At 37.6% G+C, this 26,525-nt stretch overlaps 1 protein-coding gene across 1 annotated transcript; it reads left to right on the top strand.

The window, feature by feature from the left end:
• The first annotated feature begins 256 nt into the window (after positions 1 to 256).
• LOC121380756 lies at positions 257 to 26,525 on the top strand. Its single transcript, XM_041509720.1, has 10 exons — positions 257 to 453; positions 6,995 to 7,164; positions 7,877 to 8,020; positions 8,840 to 8,920; positions 16,479 to 16,681; positions 21,190 to 21,269; positions 22,032 to 22,097; positions 23,064 to 23,187; positions 23,595 to 23,665; positions 24,099 to 26,525. The coding sequence occupies exons 1-10, from the start codon at positions 292 to 294 to the stop codon at positions 24,138 to 24,140; spliced, it is 1,143 nt and encodes a 380-aa protein (XP_041365654.1). The 5' UTR covers positions 257 to 291; the 3' UTR covers positions 24,141 to 26,525.

Consider the following 26,525-nt stretch of genomic DNA (forward strand, 5'->3'; position numbering starts at 1 on the left):
GTTACTATGTATAATGAATGGTGTTAAATAAAAAGAATATGTGATGAAATACTACTGCACTGAATCGAACATTCAACACGATCGCACACACCAATTATTGTATGTCGCAAAATGAAACACTAAAAGTAGTTCCTTGCTTTCAGTATACTGACGATCATTATCCGGAATAGGGGCGACCAGGGGAATGCCCCATGATACTGCAGACTAACTATTAAATTATCACCATGTTAAGTTGATCACGTTTAACTCTTTCACATTTTGTTTTTAAAAGGAGATGAGCATTTAGATAACATGGATTTCTATGGCACCACGTTCGTAGAAGAGGATGGATGTGATGGATTTATGGGTTTTATTTTTGGATATCAGTCGACCTCAACATTTTATCTTGTTCTTTGGCGCCGTAACCATCACAACTTTAATTTATATGGAGGAATAAAAGGGCCACACATTAAGGTTAGTTATGATCGACTGCTGTGTATTTTAATGTCAGATGCACCATTATTAAATACTGTATTAATGTGATCGTAGCACATGATAGAGATGTTTAAACTGCAAACAGTTATGATGATACCCGAGCTGTTATTTGCTTTGACATGCTTTTGTATCATTATTTGTTACGAATTACCATATATAATCAAAGGGGAACCATGTGACGCAGGATATGCTTATCTGTGGTGAACATCTGACACCATCACTGTTTTGGCGGTAATTAACACGTGTATGTTTAGCCCTTGTCTTGTGCATGATAAGATTGATCGAATCAGACATGGGAGTGGTAATTATCCTAAAGATGAAGTAGGAAGGGTATATTGTCCTGGGAAGTAGCAGTCCTCCTCCAAAACACCTGATAGTGATTCATGGGAATATAAAAAACCAGTCAGTTGAATGGATCCACCAAGGTGGTTCGATCCTGCGATGCAAGCACAACAAGTGAGCAATCAGCTGACTGAGCTAAATCCCACCCCACCCCACCCACACCACCCCCTGCAGTCACGACCAAGTTAAAATATTCTTGGCTCTATCTGGTAGAGATACAATTGTTGATAAGTTAATGGTTTTGTCCTTCGGACTGCATCGTATTGTAGTACATGTATTTAGTTGCACCAAATCGCCAGTAATATTTACTGACCAGCATAAACCCTGAGAGGGCTAGACGTAAAGCGCTCGTCTGATGCAAGTCGATCTGGGGTCGATCCCTGTCTGTGGGACCATTGACTTATTTTTCTCGTTCCAGTCAGTGCACCATGACTGGTATATCAAAACATGTGGTATGTGCTAACCTGTCTATGGCATGGTGCATATAAAAGACCCCTTCTCTGAGACTACCTGTGTATGTCAGCATTACCAAATGTTTGACATGCAATAGTCGATGATTAATAAATCAGTGTGCTTTACTGGTATTGGTAAACTAAATAAACTTGACAAACATTAAACCTGAAGTATTCATATTTTGTTAGAGCTTTATAAATTATATTATGATTTCGTTTGCTGTAAAGGGAACCCCCATTGCTAACTGTTGCCATTGTTTCATTTTCACTGTAAGTAAACTGGTGACTAAGCTAGAGAAGAAAACGTTAACCATTTTAAGGTGTCCTTTCGCAACAAATTTGAAAAACAAAACCGTGCCGTAATCAAAATCCATACGTATACACAAAGGCGAATCAAAGAGTCGTTTTGATAATATCATCACTGCTACCACAAAGCACTGTCATGTCTTCTGTCTACAGGTAGACTGTTAGTCCACAGGACGATATATCCTTCCTGATCTGACTTCAGGAGGACCGTCACTCAAGACTGGTGTAACAAATTTAAACCTGCACAAGACAGACACCTTCATGCATATATATATATGTTACAGTCAATATGTCAAAGTAGTCATTTGGCCTAATGCCTGAAACGTTTAGGCATTTAGCCTAATGCCCAAGACCGTCAGGCATTTGGCCTAATGACTAAAATTTCAAGGAATTAGGCCTTATGATTGGATTTTGGTTGGTGTTGTTTCACATTCTGCCTGATTGCAATTCAGGCAATCAGTCAAATGGGTTTAATGCTTTGCTAACATCTGTTCAATTAGATGGTAGGGATTAGTGGTAGTGTTATTCTTATGTCAAAGACCAATGATTTTAACACCGACAGTCTATAACTTACCTATTCAGATTTCAAGGAAATGTTTAATCCTTACAAAACACATCTCATTAGTGTTGAGCACTGGCTTCATTGGTCAATGTTGATAGGTGGTATAAAATACGGTAGCTCCTGATCACATTTAGATCACTGTATGTGTCCACCATGGAGGTTCCTGTAGAAGATCCCTTTAAGAGAGAACTGTTTAAGTAGTATGAAGCGTGCAAGAGAGTCTACATTCCAAATGAAGAGTACTTCTTGATTATGGACCAGCTAAAGAAGATCTCTGTTCACCCCAGGAAGAAAACCCACCACGAGTACTACCTCATGTCCAAGTTTGAAATCCTTCAGTGTGGAACGTGGAGAAACTGATCAAGAAGCACACATCTCAACAGGCCACGGTGGACGTGAGTCGTGTTGTGTTGCCCGCCGGAGAAGAAGGAGACAACGTGGCAGTCCCCGTTCCAGCCGTGGACAGGGGCCGTGGTGACCCCAGGAACCTGCTGGGAGTGATTGTAGATGTTGATGGCAATGGGCAGTATATCATAGCATGCCTGTCCGGAATTCTGAAAGGCAAATATTCCAGGAACCAGTTTAATGTGTGTCCCCAGAGACTGCTATTGTTGAATGATATGAACAGAGAATGCACAATGTCTCTTAGAGCAGCAGTGTTAAAGGAGTCATCCGCAGGAGGACAAGGGTTTGTGAAATGCAACTGTGGGGGGACAAAGAGGTGTTAAACAAAACGTTGTAAATGTTTCAAGAACAATCTTTTGTGCAATTCAAGATGTCACTCAAGTTTAAACTGCTGTAATAAATAGAACACTACTTGAACACCCATGGAATGTAGCTTTCAATCTCGCCATTGTGATGTGTTTCAAAATAAATGTTTTCGTGCAATTGCAAGTCATTCTTTTTCATTCAGCCATTTTGCCTAATGATTAGAGGTCTATTTCAGTCGTTTGGCCTAATTCCTGGAAATTTTAGTCATTAAGCCAAACGCCTGGCGGTCTTGGGCATTATGCTAAATGCCTAAACATATCAGGCATTAGTGCAAATGACTGGTTTGACATATTGACTATAACACACACACACACACACATATATACACATACACATACACACACACACACACACACACACACACACACACACACACACACACACACACACACACACACAGACATACATATCAAAAAAAGAAAGTTCATTGGTAAAAATAATGTTATTAGATTAATTTTACAGAATCAAAGACGTCGTAAACGCAATCAAGTAAGTGAGCGAATGGTGATGCAAAAACATTAGAAAACACGTCCGATTCGCATAAACGTAGCCATAGTCAACGTTTGTACTGAAATGCAAAAACGCAACCCTCAGAGAAGCACATGCATCATGAAGTTCTATAACTTTGCATGCTGAACGTTCCGTTGTTGGGGCATAAAAGGTCACATCAGCAGTGATTCAAACAGACTTCATAACGACTCTGTAGGTAACAAAATAATGCCAAGATTGACGTCAGGTCAACGCAAGGCACTTTGGCGTCTCCAGATAGACCATCTCTGCTTTATGGGCACGGTACAACACCACTCAAAGTTAATGGCAGGCCATGGTCAGTTCATCCCAGAGTAACCACCGCTGCTCAAGATCGATACATCCGGGTGCGCCATCTTCGAAATCGAACTACAACAGCAACAACCACAGCAACACAAATCCCTGGACTACGTAGAATTTCTGACCAGACAGTTTGTAATCAGCTGAGGGAGGCAGTAATTTTCCCTAGAAGACCAGTGCGATGTAACATTTTGACCCCACATCACTTAGCGGAGCATCTGCATCGGTGCCAGCAGAGGGTGAGATGGACACGTGCCAGGTGGGGGACTGTTTTGTTCTCAAATGAGTATCGTTTTCTCCTGTCACCAGTTGATGGACACACACGCGTCTATAGACGTCGAGGGGAACGTTATTCTCCAAACTGCGGGCAACAAGTCTACCGTTTTGGTGGTAGCAATGTCATGGTGTGCGCAGGAATCCACCATGATGGTAGGACGGCTCTTGTGCATGTGGCAGGTGTACTGACGGGCAGCAGATATCGAGAAGATCCTGCAGCATCACGTCATTCCGCACATGAATGTCAACAGTGGATTATTTCAGCATGACAATGTCAGCAGTTTCTGCAGCACCACAACGTCCAGACATTACCTTGGACTGCCCGTTCGCCGGATTTAAACACAATAGAACAGCTATGTGATGCACTGGATCAGCATGTGCGTCGGAGGAATCCACCACCCCAGACACGTCTGCAACGTTTTACGGCACTGCAGCATGAGTCGCTCTTTTCAAGCTGTCATCAGGTCTCATGGTGGTCATAACGGGTACTGACATTTTGCCCACCCCTATGTTACACATATGCCTGTGTACATGTTTCAGGTGGATTCCTAGAGATACTGTTTTGGACATGTACAGAGTAATCCCCTTCCCATGGCGTCTTGATCTTTGGTTGGTTTTATCATGTCTACCAGTTTTTGTTTTGTTTTTATTATGTCGTTTCTTTTCTTTTTTTATTGAAGAGTATATATATCTACTCTCCCAAAAATGAAGCACACAATGTTTGATTTTATTAAATATATGTCATTTTTACACATAACAATGTACACATAATGAATATAATGCCATTTAATTATCCAAACATATTGCCTTTGTAACAGTCGACAAATCACAGCCACCAGGAAATACAGAATACAGTCGTGCTAATTAAAACAAAAAACTCCCCCATGTGCAAACCACGCTTATCGGTGCACGTACACGTTCTGCACATGAAATATGAGCACGTGCACTTATAATAATGCAGGGTTTTCGCTTACTTGACCTCATTATTTTAGTTACATCAAATGCATGCAACGACTGAGTGAAGCAAAATGATACAACGCCATTGGTTGTTTACAAGCAGGCGAATCCAGGTCGGCCATAGCAAGGACTTTCTATGTATTCCCAATCACTATATCGACATTGTGGTACCGGCCTCAACAACATCAGACAACACGTGATCTTCCCAGATCAAGTAGACGATGTGTGATCAATTTGGCCCAGGACTGCTACATGTGGGTAAAATCATCTACGGCAAAGGACCACCACGGCAAACTCTATTGCTTCCCTACTACCAGGTTTGTGTAGCATATCGGCTCAGACTGTGCAGAACTAACTATGTGAGGCAGGTATTCGAGCCAAACAGTAAGAGATGTCATTTTAACTCAACAACATCGTCGACTATGACATCAATGATGTGAAGTCCACAGAGTATGGCCTCAACTGCGATGGATATGTGTATGGTTTGGCGACGAGTCTTGTTTTTGCTTCGTTGTGCTGATGGAAGATGTCGAGAGTACAGACGTCATCGTGAACGTTATGCTGCAAACTGCATACAGGAAGTAGATAGATTTGGTGGTAGTAGTGTGCTGATATGGACAAAATTTCACACACTGGCGAACCAACCTGGTTCACATCCATGGCAATTTAACGGCAGAGGGTTATTGAATCTGATTAAAATTAGCTCAACTGGTTAATAATTATAGCTGATTTGATTAGAGCTGATTTCAATCAGATTGAGATATATTGAGATGGAATTTTACAGCCACACCTTATTCCAATTATGAATGGCACCAACCTGTTCTAGCACGGCAATGCAAACAACCACATAAAGCTAGACTAACAACAGCATACCTACACAATAATAACATTCAGGTTCTGACCGGGCCTGCTAGAACGCCGGATTTGAACTGCATAGAACATTTATGGGATGAGTTGGATAGACGACTAAGCATCAACCACAGCCAGATAATCTTCCACAGTTGGCACTGACACAACAGGCAGAGTAGGCCACCATTCACAAGGTATAATTCGTAATCACATGGCTTCCATGGGAAGGAGATGTAAAGCAGTGCTGGACTCTCATGGTGGGCACACAAGACATTGACTGCATACAAATATTACCTTGAACTTAAACTTTTTAAATGTCACGTCATCGACATCTGTCAATTTCGAATATGTGTGTAACTTGAGCATTCTCCTGTTTTTCGTCCATCTATTAAATATACCTTTCCAGTAGAACGAAAATCTACTTTTGCATTTCTTTTCTTTTTCATTATGAAGTACTGTTGTGAAATGTTAGAAACTGGCACAAGGCGCATTCTCACCTAAATCAGCATATTTCAAACTCCAAAACTGGTGACAAATAATTTTCAATTAAGCTTAATTTTCAATTAACAATGCTATTATATGAAAAACACATATTTCAAGAAACACATGCCGAAGTTTCTGCTTCTTTATAGTTGAAGATAGAACATTACTTGCATATGAATACTGTGACTGTATTTATGTAAAACCATTATTATATATCTACAGTGTGTCCATGAAAAAAAAGAAGATCAACAACAACTCGAAAACAACCTACGTAATAAAAACGAATATTGTTAACTGAAACAAATTCAGCAGTATAAAATAGTAAACATTTCATTTCTGGCTTAGAATACGTTTATTAGACCAAATTTATACAAAGCTGATAATTTATTGGTCAATATTTCTGATTGATGCTATAACTGAATGATTCGTCTATGGCACACCCATAATTGTGAATTGGGTAAAACTTGGTATATATGGTCTTACACCTCCCCCATTAACCGGACATTAAGTCTACTGGTGCATTCACTCTGGGTTGGAGCTGGTACTGGAATAAACACGATCACCAATTTCCTCAGTTGGGAGATGAACCTGACCATTCACAATGCATGAATAAAATGAAAGAGAAAAACAAGTCCATTCACAAATATCACTACTGTTAATATTTGTGTATTCGTTTTGTTTATTTATTTTTCAGCTCATAGACACAACTCATACCCCTGGCGATTTTTTCAATCTACTGTACATGGGTTCTACCATAAAGGACTTCTCAAAGACACTCTGGCATGATCCAGATCTGCAAGGCTTTGAGTGTAACACAGCGTACAGATGGCATATAACCCACCGCCCATCTACTGGGTACATGAGGTAAACATAACACCAGGGTACCTGGGTTATAATATGCCACAGTTATTTACGAGTACATTGAGGTTCCATCCTGGACGATATGTTCAGATATTATATTTTATTAAACAGCAGTCTTATCTTCGCTTCATATAACAATTATGCGTGCGTGCGTGCGTGTGTGTGTGATTGTTGAAAGTGTGCAAATAATCATGTATACCACTCGTAATTTTATGTGGTAACTAACATGCATTGTACCACTCCCCTCAGTGACGATGCATGACGCGGTAAGGAAGTTTTAACCTGAAGTGAGAGGTGGGGTTTAAAAAGTGTGGTCAACTGGTACATCGACAGTTTAAAAATAAAAGATGTATAAATTGTAACTGTCAGGTATAAACAGCCAGATTTTAAGCAAAGATATAAATCATATGATTCTTAAAGGGACAGACTCTAGTTTTTAAACACTACAGCATATTTGTCACTATTAGAGCCTTTTATGATCACTGAAATCAAACATTACTTACATTTTATTCTATAGATTATCCATGTTTCTGGTCAACCTGGTGTTTGTAGTAAAAAAATTGCATTTTTCATATTTTTAAAAACGCACGTGCGTCTGAGAAGTAGCTTAGTAGAACTTAGTGTCCATTTTTCACGGGGTAAAACCAGGTTCTGCACCTTTAACTTATAGTTTGTGTAATGATTTTTGTTTTGCGTTGCATTTCACTTATTTTAGATTAATAATAAAACACAACAACACTGTGATGGTCGATTCTGGGCCTGTATATGACTCGAGTATTCTCGGAGGACGTTTGGGAGTGTTTGCGTTTGATCAAATTGCAGTGATTTGGTCAAATCTGCGCTACGAATGTAAGACAAGGTAAATTCTGTTCATCAATAATACTATTAATTGCCATTATTAATTGATCAATAGTAATTTCTATATAATATGAATATATGCATACACGTAGTTCAGGCACGGCTGAGCAGGGTGGGGGTGGGGGGTGGGGGTGGGGGGGGGGGGGTTGGGGGGGTGGGGGGGCTGTAGCTCCCCAATAATTCTGAATCAAAAATATTATTGGTAGTAAATCTTAAGGCAGAGATGAATATTACTTCTAGAATGCAGGAAATTGCATTTCACGATATCTAATTTTCAAAAGTCTAGAAACTTGGCTTTGCATTCTCGATCTCAGTCAGCCCCCCCCCCCCCCCCCCCCCAATTCTACTTGCTTCCGCCATGCCTGTAGCTACTGCTTAGTGAACACCTCTTATTCTAATTTTGACATTTTCTGTAATTACATTTATATTTAGCATCTCTTACATATATATATATATATATATATATATATATATATATATATATATACACATACACACACACACACACACACACACACACACACACATATATACATACATACATACATACATATATTATAATAATCATAATAATAATTTTGGTTAGTCGACTAAAGTGCTATTCACGTTTATTTCATAAATTTATTTCTTTAGGGAAAATACAATGTTCTACCATTCAGAATTCGAGATTTGCTTACAATACGTTTTCTGGGACGTCCTTTCTGTAAGTGAATATATGTGCCCTTTTATATATTTTGTTTTTATTAAACTTGCCGCCACCACAGCTCTTATTGAAACTAATTCTTGGAACTGGTCCTAATAGTTGATATGATTTTCTCAGACAAAATTATGCTTTGAAGATGGATGGTGTTGATGACTATGCGGAGATTGGAATGTTGCATCAGTTAGGAATAGAAGAAAGGTACGTGTATTGTGGTGCATGTACTTGTTGTAACAGTATTCATACTAATATAGGGCTTGTGGTTATAACTATAGTCTAACAATTAATTGATTGATTTAATCATGACATTTTAGAACTCTTAATATCGAGTATAATTCCATTACTATTCCTAGGAAAAATAACTGGTTTTGGTCAAATATTGGCTAAATGTCGCCAAACGTTGGCCGCATTAATGAGATTGTTATTCTTTGGCCAGACCCTGACCACAAAGTAGCACTGTAAAATATTCAGAAGCTTATTAGACACAGGACTTGACCGTCCGTATAATTAGCTGATTTTTGCCAAAGTGGGGTCAATGAGACTGCTATTTGTGGATTCAACACCATGTTTTACATAAAGTAGGCTTACCAAACATTCTGATTACAGCCATCAGCCTCTCTGAGTACTAGTAGCTAAGTAGACCATGGACTGTAGTGCATATAATAATATAAATGCATCTATAACACAATTGCACCATGTAAAAATACGAGCCATCTACGTTAACTGTTTCGTCTAGGAGCCAGATGGCGCCTATTTGTATTTTATAGATATATAGTATGAAATGTTTTAGTCCCCAAATGAAAAACATGGTCGCATATGTGACCAAATCGATCGCAATGTAAAGGGCTGAAATACGAGTACAGATACTGATCCCAGTGATCACCATCCACTGCCCTTCACAACACGAGAAGCACTGAAACCATTCATCAAAGTTTGAAATCGGAATATTTTAGTTCATATTAAATTCTGTGAAGAAACTTGTGAACAACAGCAATAAGAACATTCATCGCCGTCATACGATGTCTTATTTTAATCAAGTCTTTGCTGAAGCTTTCTGTATTTCTGTATTATGAAAATCATTAATTGCAAAACGATTAAACGTTGGATATGCTTGATATGCTTGCTTATGACCTTTCATTGCTCTCGTGTATTGTTTTCCTGTCAATATCGGATTAGCAGCTACATGGTGAAATATATCAGTCTCTGTCCTCTACCCATATTTCATATATACCTGAACCCTGTGTGTGGTGTCAGATAACTTTTAAAATGCTGGTAGTTTATAGCAATGTGTGAACCACCCACCATAGGTATATGTTTCACATAACATTTTCATTATAAAGCTCATATCAATTTTTTTATAATTTGCGGTACAGTGCATCATTAACAGTAATAACCGTAGGCGTATATTTCTAACTGTTCAGATACATTCATATGGTAAGTCTCTGAACGATAATATTTAAGACTGATTTTAAAGGTTGGGGTGAAAAATGGACAGTTGTGTTTTTTGTTTAAACCCACATTTTATTTTTTTTAAATCCCGATTTGAACAATATCTTCTTTCAGTTACAGTTGTTACCAGTAGGCCTATGTCATTTGTCTGCATGCCTAATACTGACGACACAATATTTCTATAAGAAAATATCAGTGAAATACTCATTGCGTTATTTATGCTTCTCAGTATATATAACATTGGTTAACATGGGATTAATAGTATTATAATACTATTAGATAAATTGAATGCCAGTCATGTTGTAGTCAAATCTTTGTCATTTCATTGCCAGTTCTGGCAAGATTTCATAATTTTGCTGAATCAGTTTAGGACGTTGGATATTGGCTACACCAGCGGCTTCGAAACACTGGCGTCAGGAGGGACCCTTTATCAAATGTGTGTTAGTGGGGGTGTCATGTTATTGTGTGTGTGTGTGTGTGTGTACTAAAGTATATTAACAAATCGATACCATTAGCCTACATTAATATTACGACACACCCCCCCCCCCCCCCCCTTAAACTGTTAGATTGGCGTCTGTACATTATAGGTACAGACAAATAATTCCAAAAACTTATTTAGACATACATTGTTATTTTTTTCTTTCTTTTTTAACTATTTAAAATACACATTAAAAAAAAAAAAAGATTCCTTTTACAATAGTGTAAAATCATTCGCCTCTTATTTTGATGCCTGTAAACATATTTTATCTACATCGTTTGAAAACCTAGATATTTTCATTTTATATTCTAACACAGGGTGGCTAAATACAACTAAATATGAGCGTCTACAAAATTAATATTCTGTCAAAAATACGTTGGAACCTTGTATAAAAGTGTGTTTTGTTTTCGTTATTTTGACTTCATAAGCATTATTTTTGAAATGGTCATCACATGTTTTTAGATTCAGCATCTTTAAATTTGGTTAGAGAAGTATGTTGGATAAAATCCTAAAGAAATGATCGCACTTCAAAAAATAAGTTTTTTTTTTGTTTAACTGGAGTTATCTCCCATATTTTCGTGTGAAGGTCGTATGTTTTCATCGAACGCAGAATTTCATAAAAGGTATTATTTGTATAATTAGATCCATTTTTACACAAAAAGTTCGTATCCTCCTTAGAAAACTATTATCTAACTGCCATTTGACTTCCATTTTGATGTAAATTTTCATCGTAATTCAGGGCTCGAAATAGCGGCATGTTATTGTTAAACGCAAAAAACATTTTGTTTTTTTTAGACTAAAAGTCCAAACCAAATTTTTAACAAGTTCGATAAATGACGCGGTTCGGTTTTCAAAAGTCATTTAGCGGTGTTAAATGCACGATAAACTACCTCCAATCTGACGCCAGATGATTTTTATCACCTAATTAAATTTTTCTTCACTTTTTGTCCAAATATAAATCGTGAAAAACCATTACAGTGACACAGATTCCACATACGAGACTGTAACAATGTCACCGATATCAATTTCGCTGAGACTGCATAGAGCAAAAAAAAATGTTACCGTCTACCATTTTGCTTTTCCTTGGAAATTCTTCAAGAGGGGTGGAAGCCCTCCTAAGTATGTGACGTAATTAAATCTGACGTCATGATGAGTGCGTTATACCTTGGCGCATGTCCTGTCGTAGTTAGATTATATCATATCGACCCACCCCTCATGAAGAGTATTCCATAAGCAAGCAAAATAGCAGACGGTAGAAAACAATATGTATTTGCACTATGCAATCTCAGCGAAGTTGATATAGAAAACATCGTTACAGTCTTGTATGAGGAATATGTGTCACTGTAATGGGGGTTTTCTTGATTTGTGTTTGTACAAAATTTGGGTGAAAACTAACGGTAATTAAAGGTAGGAGAGTAATTTATCGTAGTTGTTAACAATTTGGTTCGGCCTTTTTAAGCAGGTGAAATTCAACTAATAAAACTAAAAATAAATTGCAAGTAATTTTTTTTTTCAAGACACACATGGAGGTAAGAATGTCTCATCTGCTATTTAGCTTGTAATTATGTTGTATTTTAATTCCATAATGCTCAAAAATACCATCGACGTCCCAAACTGCGTTCTACTAAACGACAAAATAACGAATACGATACTTTACGGCCTATATCTTTTCAGTTAGTGTACATGAAATTCAGGGCCCCCCCCCCCCCCCCCCAATTTCTATTTTGCTATTTGCCGCCATGCCTGTAGCTACTCGTCTAGTGAATCACCTCTTATTCTAATTTTGACATGTTTTGTAATTACATATATTTAGTGTCTCTGACATATTAAAATATATATATAGATATAATATATTCACACCCACACATTAACATGCAATACATACATACAGATATTATAATAATAATAATAATTTTGGGGTTAGTCGACTAAAGTGCTATTCACGTTTATTTCATAAATTTATTTCTTTCAGGGAAAATACAATGTTCTACCATATCAGAATTCGAGATTTGCTTACAGTACGTTTTCCTGGGGACGGTCCTTTCTGGAAGTGAATATATTGCCCTTTTATATATTTTGTTTTATTAAACTTGCCGCCACCACAGCTCTTATTGAAACTAATTCTTGGAACTGGTCCTAATAGCTGATATGATTTTTTCAGACAAAATTATGCTTTGAAGATGGATGGTGTTGATGACTATGCGGAGATTGGAATGTTGCATCAGTTAGGAATAGAAAAAAGGTACGTGTATTGTGGTGCATGTACTTGTTGTAACAGTATTCATACTAATATAGGGTTTGTAGTTATAACTATAGCTGGAAACATGAGTCTAACAATTAATTGATTGACTTAATCATGAAATTTTAGAACTCTTAATATCGAGTATAATTCCATTACTATTCCTAGGAAAAATAACTGGTTTTGGTCAAATATTGGCTAAATGTCGCCAAACGTTGGCCGCATTAATGAGATTGTTATTCTTTGGCCAGACCCTGACCACACAAGTAGCACTGTAAAATATTCAGAAGCTTATTAGACACAGGACTTGACCGTCCGTATAATTAGCTGATTTTTGCCAAAGTGGGGTCAATGAGACTGCTATTTGTGGATTCAACACCATGTTTTACATAAAGTAGGCTTACCAAACATTCTGATTACAGCCATCAGCCTCTCTGAGTACTAGTAGCTAAGTAGACCATGGACTGCAGTGCATATAATAATATAAATGCATCTATAACACAATTGCACCATGTAAAAATACGAGCCATCTACGTTAACTGTTTCGTCTAGGAGCCAGATGGCGCCTATTTGTATTTTATAGATATATAGTATAAAATGTTTTAGTCCCCAAATGAAAAACATGGTCGCATATGTGACCAAATCGATCGCAATGTAAAGGGCTGAAATACGAGTACAGATACTGATCCCAGTGATCACCATCCACTGCCCTTCACAACACGAGATGCAATGAAACCATTCATCAAAGTTTGAAATCAGAATATTTTAGTTCATATTAAATTCTGTGAAGAAACTTGTGAACAACAGCAATAAGAACATTCATCGCCGTCATACGATGTCTTATTTTAATCAAGTCTTTGCTGAAGCTTTCTGTATTTCTGTATTATGAAAATCATTAATTGCAAAACGATTAAACGTTGGATATGCTTGATATGCTTGCTTATGACCTTTCATTGCTCTCGTGTATTGTTTTCCTGTCAATATCGGATTAGCAGCTACATGGTCAAATATATCAGTCTCTGTCCTCTACCCATATTTCATATATACCTGAACCCTGTGTGTGGTGTCAGATAACTTTTAAAATGCTGGTAGTTTATAGCAATGTGTGAACCACCCACCATAGGTATATGTTTCACATAACATTTTCATTATAAAGCTCATATCAAATTTTTTTATAATTTGTGGTACAGTGCATCATTAACAGTAATAACCGTAGGCGTATATTTCTAACTGTTCAGATACATTCATATGGTAAGTCTCTGAACGATAATATTTAAGACATTGATTTTAAAGGTTGGGGTGAAAAATGGACAGTTGTGTTTTTTGTTTAAACCCACATTTTATTTTTTTTAAATCCCGATTTGAACAATATCTTCTTTCAGTTACAGTTGTTACCAGTAGGCCTATGTCATCTGTCTGCATGCCTAATACTGACGACATAATATTTCTATAAGAAAATATCAGTGAAATACTCATTGCGTTATTTATGCCTCTCAGTATATATATAACATTGGTTAACATGGGATTAATAGTACTATAATACTATTAGATCAATTGAATGCAAGTCATGTTGTAGTCAAATCTTTGTCATTTCATTGCCAGTTGTGGCAAGATTTCATAATTTTGCTGAATCAGTTTAGGACGTTGGATATTGGCTACACCAGCGGCTTCGAAACACTGGCGTCAGGAGGGACCCGTTATCAAATGTGTGTTAGTGTGTGTGTGTGTGTGTGTGTGTGTGTGTGTGTGTGTGTGTGTACTAAAGTATATTAACAAATCGATACCATTAGCCTACATTAATATTACGACACACCACCCCACCCCCCTTAAACTGTTAGATTGGCGTCTGTACATTATAGGTACAGACAAATCATTCCAAAAACTGATTTAGACATACATTGTTATTTCTTTTTTTCTTTTTTAACTATTTAAAATACATATTAAAAAATGTTTTAATTCCTTTTACAATAGTGTAAAATCATTCGCCTCTTATTTTGATGCCTGTAAACATATTTTATCTACATCGTTTGAAAAACTAGATATTTTCATTTTATATTCTAACATAGGGTGGCTAAATACAACTAAATATGAGCGTCTACAAAATTAATATTGTGTCGAAAATACGTTGGAACCTAGTATAAAAGTGTGTTTTGTTTTCGTTAAGCATTATTTTTGAAATGGTCATCACATGTTTTTAGATTCAGCATCTTTAAATTTGGTTAGAGAAGTATGTTGGATAAAATCCTAAAGAAATGATCGCACTTCGAAAAATAAGTGTGTTTTTTGTTTGTTTAACTGGAGTTATCTCCCATATTTTCGTGTGAAGGTCGTATGTTTTCATCGAACGCAGAATTTCATAAAAGGTATTATTTGTATAATTAGATCCATTTTTACACAAAACGTTCGTATCCTCCTTAGAAAACCATTATCTAACTGCCATTTGACTTCCATTTTGATGTAAATTTTCATCGTAATTCAGGGCTCGAAATAGCGGCATATTATTGTTAAACGCAAAAAACATTTTGGTTTTTTTAGACTAAAAGTCCAAACCAAATTTTTAACAAGTTCGATAAATGACGCGTTCGGTTTCAAAAGTCATTTAGCTGTGTTAAATGCACGATAAACTACCTCCAATCTGACGCCAGATGATGTTTATCACCTAATTAAATTTTCTTCACTTTTTGTCCAAATATAAATCGTGAAAAACCATTACAGTGACACAGATTCCACATACGAGACTGTAACAATGTCACCGATATCGATTTCGCTGAGACTGCATAGGGCAAAAAACTATTTCACCGTCTACCATTTTGCTTTTTCCTGGAATATTCTTCAAGAGGGGTGGAAGCCTCCTAAGTATGTGACGTAATTAATCTGACGTCATGATGAGTGCGTTATACCTTGGCGCATGTCCTGTCGTAGTTAGATTATATCATATCGACCCACCCCTCATGAAGAGTATTCCATAAGCAAGCAAAATAGCAGACGGTAGAAAACTACATGTATTTTGCACTATGCAATCTCAGCGAAGTTGATATTGAAGACATCGTTACAGTCTTGTATGTAGAATCTGTGTCACTGTAATGGGGGTTTTCTTGATTTGTGTTGGTACAAAATTTGGGTGAAATTTAACGCTAATTAAAGGTAGGAGAGTAATTTATCGTAGTTGTTAACAATTTGTTTCGGCCTTTTTAAGCAGGTGAAATTCAACTAATAAAACTAAAAATAAATTGCAAGTAATTTTTTTTTTCAAGACACACATGGAGGTAAGAATGTCTCATCTGCTATTTAGCTTGTAATTATGTTGTATTTTAATTCCATAATGCTCAAAAATACCATCGACGTCCCAAACTGCGTTCTACTAACGACAAAATAACGAATACGATACTTACGGCCTATATCTTTTCAGTTAGTGTACATGAAATAAAATAATATTCTAATGAGTTCTAATGCGCGGTTCATCATTTCAATTTTTAAAGCCACTACGTGTTTCTCAAATATGCACAGTGGACGAACACATTGATTTAGTTTTAGTTTTTTTAATGGAAAAATTCAGTTTGTCAATAATAATGATTTCTTTATTTCTTATTTAGTTTTACCTTAGAAGCTCTGGTCAAGTTGCCGACTGGGTATGGTAGTGCACGGTATCCTATCATCTGTACTAATGGATCATCTTTATGCATGTTTATCGAAGATGGTGTATTGAAAGGACAAATTGCAGGACATCTGGCTGAAGGAACCACTACCTTAACCTCAAGCAAGTGGATACACGTGGGGATGAGATACAATGCACAAGGTTTGTCTAAGCAGTTGATCTTGAAATGTACTTGTGGTTGAAAGATGTTTTAAGGGGGCAGGGGAGAGAAGGGTTTCTTTATTCTTAGATCAAATTCTGTTCTGTTCTAAAATTAAGGTGGTGGAATGCAAATAATATAAATCATAATCACCATATGAGAGAGAGAGAGAGAGAGAGAGAGAGAGAGAGAGAGAGAGAGAGAGAGACAGACAGACAGACAGACAGACAGAGAGAGAGAGAGAGAGTATCGTGTAATCATTCTCAAGAACCATATAAGAGTAACGATACGAGTAACAAATTATCGGGACAAGGGTTTGATGCAATGTTGTTTATGGGATGGAAGGGAGCAATAAACATGGTTCACTGAATATATCTGAAACGAGTGAGGGAGGGGGCACGTTTAGTACGATGACCCAGGGGAAAAAAATACATATAGGCTATTTGACGGTCCGATGGCCCGAACCTGCTTCCTCGAGAATCTTTTGAACTGCTGCAGCCAATTTCACAAATCATTTTAAATTTATTACTGTGACCAGCAGTGACACCGGCCATATGTTTACATTTGTTTTGTGTCTATTTCAGGACAAAAGTAAATGACATATGTGTACTTCAAACTATATTTGTTGTAGTTTAGTCGTAGTTTTAATTGTACATGCAAACCTAGGCTGCGGTATTTTGTTACATCGGGCCCAGTTCTTCAAAAACGGCATTTCCAGCCTTTTGAGCACAATAACAGACATCTGTCAACTCGTAGTCTCAACAAACTATTGTTAAACACAAGTTGTATGATCAAGGCATGATAAAGAGACTTTAAAAAACAAAACAGGTGTACATGTCATGAAATGCAAGAAGGATGAGACACCAATTCATGATCATGACATGTTCTGCCCAAGAGTACAATCTCACAATATAATTAAAGGAACGGTTCTGAGTTTGCTGCCATTGTACGATCTTTCCAACTAATAAAGCCATTTAAATGACGAAAATTACACTTTCTTGTTTAGAATATCAGTGACTCTATATCCAGTGTGTTTCTGATCGCCTGTAGTAACTTAAAACTCGATTTCTCATGCCTGGGTTATCGGTGGGTGATGAAAACCTACGGGTTAACCTGTGGGTTATTTTCATTGCGTGTTTCACGTGCAGAAGTTTCGGTAACCCTAGTCTACCACCAGGTTACAATTGCACTGCACGATAAACCTGCTATAGGGCTGGTTTTTCAGTGGGTTTTGTCGATTGGAGATGGAGCAATTTTGGTACAGAAATAGGGCTGTTTGGAGCCTCTGGTTGATTCATTTCTGTATCATTCAACCTATAAAACAATTTAAAAGTATAAGTATTCTATAGTCAGTGATTGTTTATGCTGGTAAATAAATTTGACATGTAAATGAGTGATGGGGCATTATCCTATGTTGCCACCGCACCTTTAATAGTCAACACGCAGTGCAGGTCATGTAGTCCGATTATAGACCCTAATACCAAAATTAACAACACACAAAATAGTTGAAAATCATCATTTAAAAATACAAAATGTTAAACTAGAGATGCCAAAAGTAACGTGTTAAACACCCCAAAATTAAAAATGTTCCGGGGAGCATATTACAAGACTTCATGCCTTGCTTTGTTATAATAACCCCGTTAAATTCCTAAACGACCTTCCCCTCTAAAAATTATGGCTTGATTGTAAAATCGATGCCTGAGAAATCGGCCCATTTTGTTTCGTAATATATGTTGGGGTTGTTTTTTCGTACGTACACAATTATTGGGAGATGAAATCTAGTTTGGATTACTATAAATAAAACGACCAGAACACATTGAATATACAGGCCTGTAGGAACGATATCTGCAGTGTGGGTGGGTGGGTGGGCACAATAACTTGTGGATGAGCACTCTCTCTCTCTCTCTCTCTCTCTCTCTCTCTCTCTCTCTCTCTCTCTCTCTCTCTCGCGCGCGCACACACACACACACACACACGTGGCCCCGCGGACCGTGCAGAAAAGACGCTTATAGAATTTAGGAAGTGGGTGCAACGTTTAAAAAAGGGAACCCATTTTAATCAAATTTACACTAACAACAATCATTACATCATCGTTCTCTGAAACGCCAAGGCGATCAAGATAATGCATGTTCCTTGTTAACAGTAAATACATTTAGGCCTACTGTATTCCTCTGATAAACACTGGGGTTTTCGGTGCACTTCGTAATTAAAGCACCCTCCCCTAGATCCAAGCCAGGGAACCTCGTACCAAACAAAACAAAAAAACAAAGTTAAAACAAAATTCACAAACAAAATAAACAAAAACAAAACAAAAATAAAACAAAACCTGATGTCCTATTGGACTTTCAAGGGCCAAGGGGACGGGACGTAGCCCAGTGGTAAAGCGCGGTGAGTCTGGGATCGATCCCCGTTGGTTGACCCATTAGGCTTTTTATGGTTCCAGCCAGTGTACCACGACTTGTATATAAAAGGCCGTGGTGTGTGCTACCTTGTATGTGGAATGGTTCATGTAAAAGATCCCTTGCTACTGGTGGAAAAATGTAGCGGTTTTCCTCAAAGACAATATGTAAAAATTGCCAAATGTATGACATACAATAGCCGATGAATTTAAAATATTATTGGTAGTAAATCTTAAGGCAGAGATGAATTTTACGGGAAGCATACACCCGAACCACGCTAGAAAGTTTGCGCCGTCGATCTGTCAAACACACACACACACACACACACACACACACACACACACACACACGTCCACTTGCTTCCGCCGTGCCTGTGATGATTAATAAATCAATATGCTCTAGTAGTGTCGTTAAACAAAACAAGTTTTTTCAAGGGCCGAAACCGAACATATATGCTATTCTGTGTATTATTATTATGGTAAAAGTAGGCCTAACGGTTTCGTTGAATGACACCACTAAAGCACATTGATCATTGGCTAATCGATATCAAACATTTTGTAATTTTGTGCGCTTCGTCTTAGAGAAAACCCGCAACATTGTTCCATTATCAGCAAGGGATATTTACGTTCAGACACAGACATGGCTGCACATACCATGGCCTTTGATATTCTAGTCAAAGGGGAACTGGTTGGGACGGAGGGCAAAACCCAATCAAAGAATGGATTCACTGAGGCGATTCGATCACACGACAAAAACACCTCAGACAAACGCGCTACGGACTACATGTATATACATGTAAGGTCCACTAGTATAGTATGTAACATGTTATCCTTACCTTTTCTTCACAAGCCAACATCAAAAGTAATCCATAAAGAATAAAACAAATAACAAAACCCACAACACAACACACAACACACTACGACGTTGCTAAGTGAGCGTTATGTACCAGCGTTTATGACGTCATTGACGTGACCTTTGACCCTGTTTCCACGTACAGGTTTTCTGCGTTCGGGTATGCTCGGAAATTGATATTTCCAAGTTGTAAAACTACTTGTTTGTGTTCGAGTACACTAATAGTAAAACAAAGAATCTTAAAAAAAATTTTTAATAAATCTGTTTAAAATACTACACCTCCAATTCATTTTTGTACATAGTTTGCTAATTTATCGACTCGAATGTTTGAAATTTGTACAAATTATGAATTACGTCATTTTCCCCGATTGAAATGACGCAACCAGGTATCATAATAGTCTCCCACCACTTTTGCATCGATCGTCATAAATATGTCCAAATGTCCGTCTAGCTCTCTTACAGTCAGAGTACTCGGGCTAGTCTCTGATACCAAGGTCAGTATGAGGAAAACTTATCGAGAGGATCAGGTGACGGCTATTTTTAGAAACTTTACAATCTCATGGTAACTGTCATTCATAAAAATCAGTGCACGTTGACTACACAAGCAGTGGCGTAGCGTGGGCGGGACCACCGGGACTGGTGGAAGAATTTCGGGGAGTGCTAACGGTCCACTGGTTAGGGGGCGCTATACTTGCCTTGCCCCGGGCGCTGGCAACCCACGCTACGCCACTGTACAAAAGTTTTGCTTGTAGCTGTATATAAGTGGCAACATATCATATACACAGTTATTATTCATTCATAGCTGCAGAATAGTGAGGAGGCTTTCGGGCCATGCCCTTACTTATGTGTTTCCCTGCTATTGTGCTTAGAATTTTTTCGGAACTCCTCTAACAGGTTCGGATCCTTATATTAGGGCCCTCAAATGTTCCATCCCATGGGCCATCGTTTAACATCAAATAACCTATAATTAATTAATCAACGTGCTCTAGTGGCGTCATTCATAAAACAAACTAACTTTTCATTTACGTAACCCTACCACCAGTTATAGCGCGTAGGCAGGGTCAAGCATTACATGAGAGCGTCATAATCGTTCAGAAGTCCGTCTAGCTCTCTTACAGAGTACTCGGGCTAGGTCGTTCATAGTACTAGCCTAACATGTGAATTGGGGCACAGTAATAGAAGACCTACTCCAGATACAGCCCTGGCGATATACTCATTTTACCTTTCTCTTTTTGTGCTATTTCCTTTATTTATTTCAGAGAGAAAACTTGCACTAATTCTCGAAAAGACAACGTCTGGGTTACAGGCCGATATACCAATTGACGAACGCATATTACTGGTACGGTTTATCGATTAATTACTAAACTGATGTCAAACTACGCATAGGTTCGTAATTTGATGTACACATACAGATTTGATTGAACTACTGGTGAGGCCAATCATGTATTAATTCGCTTTCCAGCGGGGCGGTGTGTGTGTGTGTGTGTGTGTGTGTGTGTGCAATATATTATTTCCAGAGTTGAGTGCCAGTTCCCCTCATCTTCTGCCGCCACGCCTATAAACAGTGCTGGTTGATTAGACCAAATAATTTTTTTTAATGTGGTTGTGGTTACATGTGAAAACAATTTAGTTTATGTAGGCTATAACTTTTTTTCTTTTTTTTTAATTATAAAAAATCTGTCAAACTGGTATTGGCAAAGAGAAATAAAGTAACATCACAAACAAATGCTGCATCCTCACACTGTTTTGAAGATCAGTAGGTAGGATAAAAGGTTAGGGTCGGCAACAATGGTGGAAAAAATTAGTGTTTGTTTAGTAACCGGATTCACGTGTATTTTTGGTCTTATTTTTCGAGGTCAAAGATTTTCAAACTATATTAAAGCTCTAATCTTGGATTTTTCAGGGGAGGTGGGCGGTGTAACGTTAATATAATTTAATTGGGATGCGTTGATAAACAAGACTTCACTTTATGTAAGGGTAAAATTAATTACTTGGCCAAAAGTAAGGTACGTGTGTGTGTGGGGGGGGGGGGGGGGGTCGGGACCCTTGTACTCTGGACACCTATATCCACGCCTCATGTTTGTTTATACTTTGTTTTTAGAATGAAAATGAGACCTTGTATATTGGCTACGATGGGACGAATTTTTTCAAAGGAGAATTAGACGAGGTAATGACTGTAATATCTAATGTTAACGTTCTTGATGAAGAGAACCTATTTCTTATTTTGAATACATCGCGACCATGACAGATTTTTCATTTTATATAGCTATTGTTCTGTTGTTCTTTCTGTAATGTTTGATCTTAATTTTAATAGTTTATGTTTTACGTTTACGTTGATCTTGGTTTAACTGTTTAAATAAAAGTCAACACGGCTCCATATTATTTTTTTTTGGGGGGAGGGGGGGGGGGGGGGGGGGTGCCACAAACGCTATCGACTTTCATTCATCCTTTTTCCAAAACGGGACATAGCCCAGTGGTAAAGCGTTCGTTTGATGCGCGGTCGGTTTGGGATCGATCCCCGTCGGTGGGCCTTTTGGGTTATTTGTCATTCCAGGCAGTGGTATGTGTTATCTTGTCTGTTAGATGGCACATATAAAAGATCCCTTGCTACTAATTGAAAAAAGTAGTGGGTCTCCTCTCTTAAGACTAAATGTCGCAATTACCGTATTTTTGACATCAAATAGCCAATGATTAATAAATCAGTGTGCTCTAGTGGTGTCTAGTGTTAAACAAAACAAACTCGTTCGTATAGCATTGTCTGTTTTCTATGGTGCTGGGTTGTCATAGCTATTGTTTTGAACTACAGATACGTTTATGGGGTCTCTTTCATACTAATATTCACCAACGTTAGTCTTATTAACAGTGGCTGACAGTTACTGATAGAAGCACAGCAAATGTATTAATCGGGCCATTTTATATAAGGGCCTCAGTTTTGTCACATCCGGGACAAAATTATTGGAATTAATTTGAAAACTAAAAAAAATATTTTTAAAATATACAGTGTTCCGGATGAGTGAAAAAGAAGATCTTTAAATAAAATGGCCCAGTCATCGTTTTCGAATCATAAAATATCAGGTATTAAAAAATTGTTTTCTTCTCTTTTTTTTCATGCCTTATCTTTCCTTCTTAACAGATACGTGTGTACAATATAGAGTTGCCCAGTACAGATCTGGATGACTTTGTGAAAGAGGCGTCTTTGCACAGACTGACCAATAGATACCTACTTGGAGCACATTATAATATGGAAAATACTTCCGGTAAGACGTTAATGTAACTCTGAAAATATTAACATACATGTAGAATATTGACAATATGTTTTAATACACACAAAATTAATTTGGAACGATTTAGCGTTGACATACATAATAGTACCATATACAGTTATATATATAATTTCAAACTTTCTAAACATTATATCTGTTTTTATACTGATGTTGATCATCACATTCTTTTTGCATTTACCCTAGTTTGACACCCAAAAGCTGATGTATTTTACATACTGGGGTGTCCCTGAACATCTGTTCTATTCTACTCTACTCTACTCTACTCGACCATAGTTTGACACCCAATAGGCGATGTATTTTTTGTGCTGGGGTGTCGTTAAACATTCATTCATTCATTCTACTCTACTCGACTCTATTCTATTATAAAAAATTCTCTTCAGGTTCAATGTTAATAGACGGAAGCTACAATGGAAGGAATGCCAGTCTTTTTGGAAGTCCTAGTATAGTGGAAGTAAGTTAGTCACTTTTTACAGCGCCATATATACTTTTACATAATATACTGTTGCCGTTATTAAAAAATCCCTGGACGATACAATTATATGAAAACAATTCATGACATTTAACATTTTGTTTTAGGTATTTTATTTTAGTTTCACTGGTAAGACAGACTAATGTCAGTGGACGGGGTTTTTTTTTATGTATTTAGCAAGATAAAGACATTTAGGAAATAAATGGTTAGAACATTTTATATTTTCCAAGTTCAAGAGAATTCGTAGCAGAAACCAAAATTTACATTAAGAATTGACAAGATTTGACAAGTGTGTAGATTAAATCCATGCAAAGCAAAGTGTCCTATTACTTTTCTGTGGAAATAGGGTAACATTTAAAATAATATATTAACCTATGTGGGGGATTTTAATAATGTTGGTTTCATTGTATTTCAGAGTTCAACAGACTTCAAACGTTACGATCTTGCAAACAACTAACAAGTGGAAAGAAGATGATATACTACATACATACTCACTCACACACACAAGCGCGCGCGCGCACACACACCCCAAGCTCCCAATCCTTTATTGTTGTTCCAGTCCAGCTGGTCTTCTCATTTCTTTCCTACACATCTTTTGTAGAGAAGACATATATTTTTGGTATCACATAGTGATATTGCATGTGTTTGAGATATATTTAAGACATCTGATTGGCTAATAGTTTTATAGTTGCAAAAGACGTTTAAATTTCTTTCATACCTGGTTTATTAAGGATATAAAAATATAAAACTACCTTTATGTGCGTGTAGTATACTCGTGTAGTATGATCTATGACACCAGCTCCTATCTAACGTCTACTCGTGTAGTATGATCTATGACACCAGCTCCTCTCTAACGTCTACTCGTGTAGTATGATCTATGACACCAGCTCCTATCTAACGTCTACTCGTGTAGTATGATCTATGACACCAGCTCCTATCTAACGTCTACTCGTGTAGTATGATCTATGACACCAGCTCCTATCAAACGTATACTCATGATCTATGACACCAGCTCCTATCTAACGTCTACTCGTGTAGTGTGATCTATGACACTAGCTCCTATCTAACGTCTACTCGTGTAGTGTGATCTATGACACCAGCTCCTATCTAACGTCTACTCGTGTAGTGTGATCTATGACACCAGCTCCTATCTAACGTCTACTCGTGTAGTATGATCTATGACACCAGCTCACATCTACTCATGTAGTATAATCGATGACACCAGCTCCTCTCTAACGTCTACTCGTGTAGTATGATCGATGACACCAGCTCCTATCAAAACGTCTACTCATGATCTATGACACCAGCTCCTCTCTAACGTTTACTCGTGTAGTATAATCTATGACACCAGCTCCTAGTTAACATTTACTCGTGTAGTACGATCGATGACACCAGCTCCTATCAAACGTATACTCATGATCTCTGTCACCAGCTCCTATCTAACGTCTACTTGTGTAGTATGATCTATGACACCAGCTCCTATCTAACGTCTACTCGTGTAGTATGTTCTATGACACCAGCTCCTATCTAACGACTACTCGTGTAGTATGTTCTATGACACCAGCTCCTGCTTTTTATCTTCGTCTACCATTCAACTCCACATCCCAGTCCTCGTATCTCCGACTGTTTTACGTGCTTGTCTGTTGTAACTGTTTATTCCACATACTTGATGTATCAAGGAACCCTTACAACCACCTACTATGCTCCTCTGCAATAGACGATTTGGTGGTTTGTTTTTTGTTGGGTTTGTTTTGGGGGTTTTCGGGGGGGGGGGGGGGGGTAGGAGGGGGAACACCTTCGATATCCTTGTCAAATAATGTATAAATATAATTATCCATATATTATTATTATGTGCTTCATACACACACAAACTGTGATAAAAATCGTGTTTTATTTATTTAGTTATGTACATGTGCTGATATTTTAGAATAAAAAATGGGTCCTCAAAACATACCAACCATATATGACCGTAGTGATATCGGGCTAAATTTATACATACTAGTAGGCGGTGTCATGAATAACAACTGTTTTAATGCATTGTATAGTATCAGCTTTATTATTATGAGTTATTGGTTTGACTGCACGCGTACAGTACGTGTCTGGTTACACATACAAGATGTAGAGAGAATTGTGCGTACGGTATGTTTGTTTACATCATCAAGAACAGTTTTCACTGACCTCTGTCTTGTGTAGTTTTACATGTGTGAGATGAGTGTTGGGAGTTGCAGTCCTCGTAATGTCAAACTAGAAAGGGCGTTATCGTTAAGGGTCCCGTTTTACGAAGCGATCGTGGAGCCAAAATCACCTCAAGTGCGTGCATACTGTATTTAAGCACGAAAGGTGATTTCAACGCTAAGATCGCCTTGTAAAACGGGGCCCTATCCTGCGGTTTTTGAAGATATCTTAGCGTTACGATATCGTAAACCGATGTTGTAACGTCAAAGCTTACGACAGTTTTAAAATATATCGTAGCGCTAAAATAGCTGTGAAAATATGTAGCCTGGTCCCGTTTTCCAAAGCAATCTTAGCGCTAAGATCATCTTAAGTGCATAACTACCAGTGTAAATAAAGTATTGTCTTGCACTTAAGGTGATCTTAGCGCTAAGATCGCTTCGTAAAACGGGGCCAAGGCAGTGGTAGCCGTCATGTAATATGAAGCGCATGATGGATATTCTTGGGAACAATTATCAACTTTTTCACTCTGCCTTGTGCAAAGATATGATTTTGAATATAATAACTTATTGTGCAGATTCTGTAATTATGTTTTTCAAACTTATATTACAAGATATTTCCTTCTGTGTATATAACTATATCAAGTGGAATAAATAACTCGATGGTACAT

The sequence above is a fragment of the Gigantopelta aegis genome, chromosome 9, assembly GCF_016097555.1.
Source record: "Gigantopelta aegis isolate Gae_Host chromosome 9, Gae_host_genome, whole genome shotgun sequence".
NCBI classification, from domain to species: domain Eukaryota; kingdom Metazoa; phylum Mollusca; class Gastropoda; order Neomphalida; family Peltospiridae; genus Gigantopelta; species Gigantopelta aegis.